Raw genomic sequence first — 7,764 nt, 5'->3', positions numbered from 1 at the left:
TCTTTGTTTTGTGAGAGCCTAGTTGTTCATCTAGGTTCTAGTTGTTCTATTTATGTTCTTACTCTATCCTAGAGGTTGTGAAGAACTACTTGACTGAACAAGAGATTGGTCTTCGGGAGAAGACTTGATAAAGCCTTACTTCGGGAGGAAGTAAGCACTTGGTCTTCGGGAGAAGACTTGTTGAAGCCTTACTTCGGGAGGAAGTAAGCACTTGGTCTTCGGGAGAAGACTTGTTGAAGCCTTACTTCGGGAGGAAGTAAGCACTTGGTCTTCGGGAGAAGACTTGTTGAAGCCTTACTTCGGGAGGAAGTAAGCACTCACACTTCAAAGACGAAGGGAGTTCGGGCTTTAAGGTGTTTCAAGAAGTCAGATTCATAAAGTGGATTACAAAGGATTGCGGCAATACTTTAGAGGGAGTCTAAACTTGTTTAAGTCAATTGTCTTTGTAATTTTGATACTTTATTAATTAATTTCATTCTCTGGGCGTGGCCCCGTGGACTAGGAGTGTTCGGGAGAACACTGATACCACGTATAAATCTCTTGTGTCAAGTTATTTATTTTTTTGCAAATATTTTATATTCTGCCTGTTCAGTTCTGCTGTAGCAGAATTACTTTCTGCTGCTGCAAACGCGTACAGTTTTTATATTTTCGTATATACAACTAACATTTGCAAAAACACGGTTTTTCAAATGCCATTTATTAATGATATCTAGCTCTTTATTGTTGTTTTCTGAAATTATTTTCTTAAAAAAAATAAATAAATTATACCAAATAAGTATATTTTACTCTCCATCAATAAAAAAAAGGCTAATTATGAATTTTTTTTTCCCGAACTTTGACATGTACCAAATCATGCCTTCTGAACTTTTTTGGCCGTTACGAATTCCCCTGAACAATTGAAATTGTTAGATTTAAGGACTTTTGCCTAATTTCATTCAGTTTTACTGTTTCAGTGATTGTTTATGTACTAAACCATGTTTCTTAAATTTTGATATCTACCAAATCATGCCCCTCGAATTTCGATATGTACTAAATCATGTCCCCTGAACTTTCATCAATGTTAGAAATTTTTTACTAAAATTAGACAAAAGTCCTTAAATTCAATAATCTCAATAGTTCATTAGATATTTTTAACCACCTTAAAAATTTGGGGCATCATTTGATACATGTCAAAATTCGGAAGAAAAAAAATACTAATTAGCCATAAAAAAATCGATAAAAATAAATAAAAATAATAAAAAATAAAATTAGCTTCGAGAGGGTTTAAGGGGTTTAACTTTAAGCAGATCCATGGAGCCACAATTTCCTTCCCTTCCCTTCCCATGCTACAGGCGGCCTACGCTCATTGAATTCACCCTTTCTTACTAATCCCACCGACTTTAACTCCTCTAAAACCTCCGCCAAACCGACCATGTCCGATTCAGACTCTAAATCCTCCGAATCTAAAACCCTAGGGAATTCAACGCAGTCTTCGGATCGCCCAATCGACTCGGACCCCCAAGAAGGGGAGAAACCTCGAGAGGATCCGGACAGCTCCGATAGTGGAGAAGGAGATGACAAAGGAGGAGAGAAGGGGGAAGAGGCGGAGGAGGAAGAAGAAGGCGAGTGTGGATTCTGTCTGTTCATGAAAGGGGGTGGTTGCAGAGAGAGCTTTATCGCTTGGGAGAATTGCATCGAAGAGGCCGAGAAGAAAAAGGAGGACATCGTGGAGAAGTGCTTTCAGGTGACTGGCGACTTGAAGAAGTGTATGGAGGCTCACGCCGATTACTACGAGCCAATTTTGAAGGCGGAGAAGGCGGCCGAGGAGGAGGTCGCCAAGGAATTGGAAAAAGAAGAAGCTGCAAAGGATTCTGAACAGAATGCGGCGAAGGAGGTGGTCGCCCGGGAGTTGGGAATAGAAGAAGCTACAAAAGATTCAGAACAGAATGCGGCTGTGGCCCAGGCTTCAGCTTCCGATTCGGACAATTCCCAAGGCGTTTCTGCTGAGAAGCATGACGGGTAGTATGTTTTTCCTTTTTTCCATTATGAATTACACAATACAGATTATTCTTTTAGATTTTAAGAGGTAGTAAAATTAAGAAAGAGGAGGCCCTTTTGCTGATTTCATGGCCTTCTGCTTCTGCGGATGCAAAGGAAAAAAAAAAAACACAGATAAAACGAAGAGTTTAGAGGCCTTACAGGCCATGAGAAAGGAATAAAAATTTAAGCTTAAACTGGATTCACTTGTCAAATAATTGGATACTGGAAGATTTGGTTTGTGTTATTACGTTACTTAATTTTATATCGATCTTCAAATTTATACTACTATTGCAATGTTGTTGTTTTCATAATATTTTCTGAATTTTGTGATACTTTGAGATAGATTCTGTATTGTACACTAGAGTTCTGCTTGAATACTAACCCTTACAGTTTTGTAAATTCGTGATCTTTGGAAAGAACTAATCTTACGGGGTTTCATAGTTTGTTTAATGTATTGCATTTGATTTGTGTTTTTTCTGTTCTTTATGTGTGGACCAAATTGGGTTATAGCGTTGTAGACTTTGGCTTGTCTTGAACCTATTGTAGATGGTCTTTCATGGTGGAATGTTAGACCAACTCTTTTTCTTACTCTTTACACTATAAAAATCTTATTACAGATAAAAAAAAACAAACTTATATTAGGAAATTATGAATAACCTCTAGGGCATTGGTGTAGTGGCAAGATTGACTTGAATATGTCTGACTTTGGCACACATCTCTAGCTCCATTCCTCGTAGCTACACAAAACTCTGTCGTCCCTCGCGACCTGCTGTGGCGACGAGTGGGGTTCTGTGGGAATTAGATGCGGCGCCCGGACAACCACAGCTATAAAAAGAAAAAACAAAATAAAGAAGAGAGAGAATAAAAGTATTGCTATCACTCCCATTTTTTCTTGTTTTATTAGTTTACTTACTTTGATACAAAATTTGAAATTTTCACAATGTTGCTGTGTTCTCTGGAACTAGTGAATTTTGTAGTATAGAAAGATTGAATCAATCTTATGCCCAAAAGAGTGCCATTTTTATTATTATTATTACAATGCATTAGATTCATCTGTTTTTAGGTTCTAATCTCTGTTGGCAAAATAGGTTAAACATTTCCATGCTTTTTTGTCTCCTGTATGTGTCACGTGTGTACATGTCAAGATTGTTTTTTTTTTCCGAATAGACCATATCACATATTTGTGTACATGTCGTGATTGTTAGTTCTTAATATGGCTATGTTCTGCCGCTATTTTGTTTAACATGTGTTAGTGTTAGTGCTAGGCGAATTTGAGGCCTAACATTAACCTATGGCAGTCAGTCACCTTAAAATTAAAACAAATAATATGCATACCATATGAGATAACACACTTACAGACATCAGTGATTTTACGTAAAACATGGAATATGAATTGAGTACATTAATCTCTTACAGCTACAAAAATTGAATATTTGTACTAGCCTTAAATACTTTCTTTCGTAAAATCCTAATGAGTTTTTAGGGTTAATTTTTTGTGATGATCAATAAATATGGTTTCTAACTATTAGGGATGAACATGGAAGGGGCGGTGCAGGTATGCATTCCTTGCTCCATCTCAGCACCCTATTATTTCCCTTGTTTTCGCTTAGTCGCTGTCTATTCCTAGTCGAGGAACAGAGCAGGGATTCTCCATCAGTAATAGACGATAAGGTGGATTGTTTCTTTAAAAAAAAAAAAAAAGAATTGCTAGAACTAATAATTTGCATATTTTAAAAAATAAAGAACATTTGCAATGATACGGGGAGGGGGGGAGTGGTGGGAAAGGGAGAGGACTGAGGAGGAAGGGAAGGGAGAGAGAGATATGTGCTATATGAAAAAAATATGAAAATACCCTTTTTGTTTTTCAAGAGGTATATTTTTCTAATTAGGGAGAGAGATGTGTGCTACACGATTAAGAGGATACTTTAATTTTGTTTTTCAGGTGTATTTTTCTGAAACTCGTAGATTAGATTTAATGTTTGTAAATGCATTAAGATCTTGGAGCTTATGGTTAGATTAATAAAAACTATCTTTTTTTTTTTTAACAAAAACCGCTTTCACTTCTACTTTAATTTGGACTAACAATGATGATTTAATTTAATAATTTTATACATGGATATGATGCAATGATTCCAGTAGAATTAGAATCATCCTCCCACTCGAAGGATGACTTACAACAAAGTAACCACCAGTTATTGGTCGAATCCTTTGATCTACTAGATGAAAGACGAGACATGTCTACCATCCGCTTGGCTTCCTACCAACAAAAGGTAGACATATACTTTAATTCAAAGGTCAAGGAAAGGAAGTTCAATGTGGGAGATCTAGTTATTCGTAGGGGTATTCGCGGTGCGGATGGTATGGTTTTTGATTATTTTTTCAAACCAACAAGCACATGCGGTTTTTTCAATTTCCCAAACCGCACCGGCACCGCGAAACTAAAAAACTGCAAAAACCGCACCGCAAAAAATAGTGCAGTGCGGTGTATACGGTTTTTACGGTTTGGAATTGGATTTGGTGCCCTAAATAAAATCCATTTCAATATAATCAGATTTACTAATTAATAAAGATCAGAAATCATTTTATGTTGCATGGTTCACATGATATATTTCATGATTATGTTTAATGTATAAATTCTATTAAGTCCAGAACATATGTATTTGTTCATGATTATAGTGTTGTCAGCACAGTGGAATATAATCATGATTATATGGTCAAAAGTTTAAATTCCCTGATTTGTCAGTTCACTGGATTTAGACTGACATAATAATCAGCGATAGGTATACTTACACCTTGGATAAGTGTTATGTCATTTCCAGGGCATTGACAAAGTTTACCGGTATCGGATGTATGGAGTATACATTGGAAGGGACCGATATTGATCTTAGATAAGATATCATAAACTTACCGTTATATCTTTCTAAGTCAATATCAATGGTTGATCTTAGGTCTATGGATCTTAATCCTGATATAGTTAGGTTCGATCTCAAGAGTGTTATTTGTGTTCTTTGATTTGTTAGTTAAGTCTACCTTTTGGTCTGGGTGATACGTACATTTTGGGAACATGATAGTATAATTGAGTGGGAGCGTTAAACATAGATATGGAATCTATAACTTCTATAAGTTTTTAGAAGTGAAACGATGATTTCCTTCGAGCTTGGCTGAATAGAGATAAATGATTGAAATCTCATTTCAGTAATTATATTAGTTTACTGAAATATCATTAATTTATAGGTAGCTAAGTCTTTTAAGGATAAAATACATTAAAGGGTAGAACGGTAAATTTGTCCCTATTCAGTGTAGATAATCTATAGAGGATCCTTGACTATTAGGATTTTAACAATGGATAATTATAACGTATCTATATCGTGGTACATATAGAGCGTTCTATATAACTGAGAGTGTATTCAATTTCAAGTTCTATATTGGTTCAATGAGGAATTAATAAGTTAGTGGATTTACTTGGTGAATTCTAGATCTAATTATTGAAAGCTCAGTTATATAGGCTCATGGTCCCCTTACTAGTTGAGATAATACTGCTTGCAGATTTAGTTAATTGATTTTAATTAATCAATTATAATTTTAAAATTAGACTGTGTCTTATTTATGAATTTTCACTAAGCAAGAGCTTAATTGTGAAGAAAAGAGGTTTTGGGGTCAATTTGTTAATTAAGAGACTTTGTATGGTCTAATTAATAAATTACATAAATAGCAATTTTATTTAGTAATTAATTATAATTGTTAAATAAATAGCTTTGGCATTTATAAGGTTGAATTGAAAAATGTGGTATTATTGAAAAGAAGAATAAGTGGTTGAAATAAAGTGGCAAAATTGTAACTAAAAATTGTTCCACTTATTGTGTACGGCCATGAAGTATTTTTGCCTAATATTTTGTTCTTTTTAATCCATATAATTCAACCCTAAGCCCTAGTTGAAACACTATAAAAGGAACATGATGCTCTTATCTCATCCACTTGAACTTTTGTCAACTTGACTATTCAACCAAATCTAGATGAGATAGTTCATTCCTTAGTGATTCAAACCTCCTTCATTATTCTTCACCTATTCGAACCCATAGTGAATGAGTGTCATGCCCACACATAGTGAGTAAGACGGTGGTAACCAAACCCGAAGGAGAGAAAGAGATTCACGTTCAGATCTTGATAATGCTCTGCTACAGAAAGTAATCAAGGGCTAGAGATCTTAAACGGAAGGAGTCATTATATTCCGGTGCAATCAATGTAAGGTTTTCTTAAACCCTTATGTATTTATTTCATTGTTTTAGAGAATTCATAGTTAGGATGCTAATCAACATACTTGTTAGTAAATCTAGATCCTGGTAAAATATTCCCAACAACTGGCCTCAGAGCCATGGTAATGATTTACTTTCATGAAATATGGATTTAAAATGATGAATATTGTTTGTGTGTTGATTTGGATGTGTTCATGTTGGTTTATGTAGTTATTTGATGAATGTATGTGAATTACGAAATTTTTCCATGAAAATAATTTTATTTTCGTTCTGAAAATATTTTATTTGGATTCCTTGTGAAAAAATTAAGCAACTTTCGTTTTTACGGAACTCAATTCCGATAAAAAACGAGAGAGTTATAATGTTTTGAAATTTTTGGTGCATTGAGTGTCGAGCACTCCAGCACCATGCGAGATAGGCCCTCGGACAAGCCAATCCGCGCCCGGAGAAGGGACAAATCCATGTCTGAAGCACGCACAGCTCCCTTGTTCAGACACAATGTCGCGCGCCCAGCAACCTGCAAGTGACCGAGATTTCTCGGTCAAGGAGGCTGCAACTCCTCCTCCACGCGGGCGTCCGAGGCTTTTTGCAGCTTGTTTTGGCTGCAAGTGTAGCCTTGCTGCCAGCCAACACCCAATTTTTGATTTTTGTGGGATTTTTTCCCAAATTTTGAATTTTTGCAATTTTCAAACCCTAAAATTAAAATAAATTTTTAAACTTAAATATCAATTTTAAATTAATAATATTTAATTTTTAATAGATTATTATTAATTTTTGATATTTTGAGGTTTAAATTTAAAAATTTATTTTTTTATTTTTAAATTATGGCTAGATTTTTAAAATTTGTCAATTTCTTTAATATTTATATATTATTTAATTTTAAAGTTAGATATTTGAATATTGGGTATATTTAAATAAAGATAGCATTATCTTTTTAATTTGAAATATTATTTTAAAATGACCTTATATGATAAATTAAATAATTAATAAATTTAAAAATAACCTAGATATTTTTATAGATATTCTAACCATAATATTTTTAAATTCAAAATTTGTTGTTTTGTTAAATATTTAATTGTTTATAAATTATAAGTTAGAAAAATGATATTTATGCTATTTTATATCATTTTACTTATTAGAAATTTATAAAATGTATTTTAAATTTAAATAACCTAGATATTTTTGTAGAAATTTGAATAATGCTTAACATGAGATATTTTGACATATAATTAAGATAATTATTATTTGTTTATTATTTTATTCTAAAAATAATAATTGCCTAACCACATCTATTTTAAAATTGGTTTATTTTGTTATTTTAATTTTATTAAATTATAAGATTAGAAAATGATATTGAAAATATCTTTTTGGTTATTTTCAAATCATTTATCTTATTAGATATTTAATTTAATTTGATAAAAATAATTCAAATAAACCTAGATATTTTAATTTTTTTTTTAATTTTAAATTTTGATGAGGTATTTAAGGTTGT

General features: G+C 33.3%; 1 protein-coding gene across 1 annotated transcript; it reads left to right on the top strand.

Moving 5' to 3' along the window:
- The first annotated feature begins 1,267 nt into the window (after positions 1-1,267).
- Positions 1,268-2,307, top strand: LOC133033360 (uncharacterized). Its single transcript, XM_061108078.1, has one exon. It carries the CDS (start codon positions 1,412-1,414, stop codon positions 2,000-2,002), a length of 591 nt encoding a protein of 196 aa, XP_060964061.1. The 5' UTR covers positions 1,268-1,411; the 3' UTR covers positions 2,003-2,307.
- Positions 2,308-7,764: the final 5,457 nt, after the last annotated feature.

This window comes from Cannabis sativa, unplaced genomic scaffold, assembly GCF_029168945.1.
Source record: "Cannabis sativa cultivar Pink pepper isolate KNU-18-1 unplaced genomic scaffold, ASM2916894v1 Contig4, whole genome shotgun sequence".
Classification (NCBI taxonomy): Eukaryota; Viridiplantae; Streptophyta; class Magnoliopsida; order Rosales; family Cannabaceae; genus Cannabis; species Cannabis sativa.
Note: the sequence above shows the minus strand (reverse complement) of the source record. Positions and strands in the feature narration are given on the sequence as shown.

Bases quoted from the DNA above. Each gene is read 5' to 3' on its own strand.
- LOC133033360 (XM_061108078.1), top strand. From the start codon at position 1,412: ATGTCCGATTCAGACTCTAAATCCTCCGAATCTAAAACCCTAGGGAAT.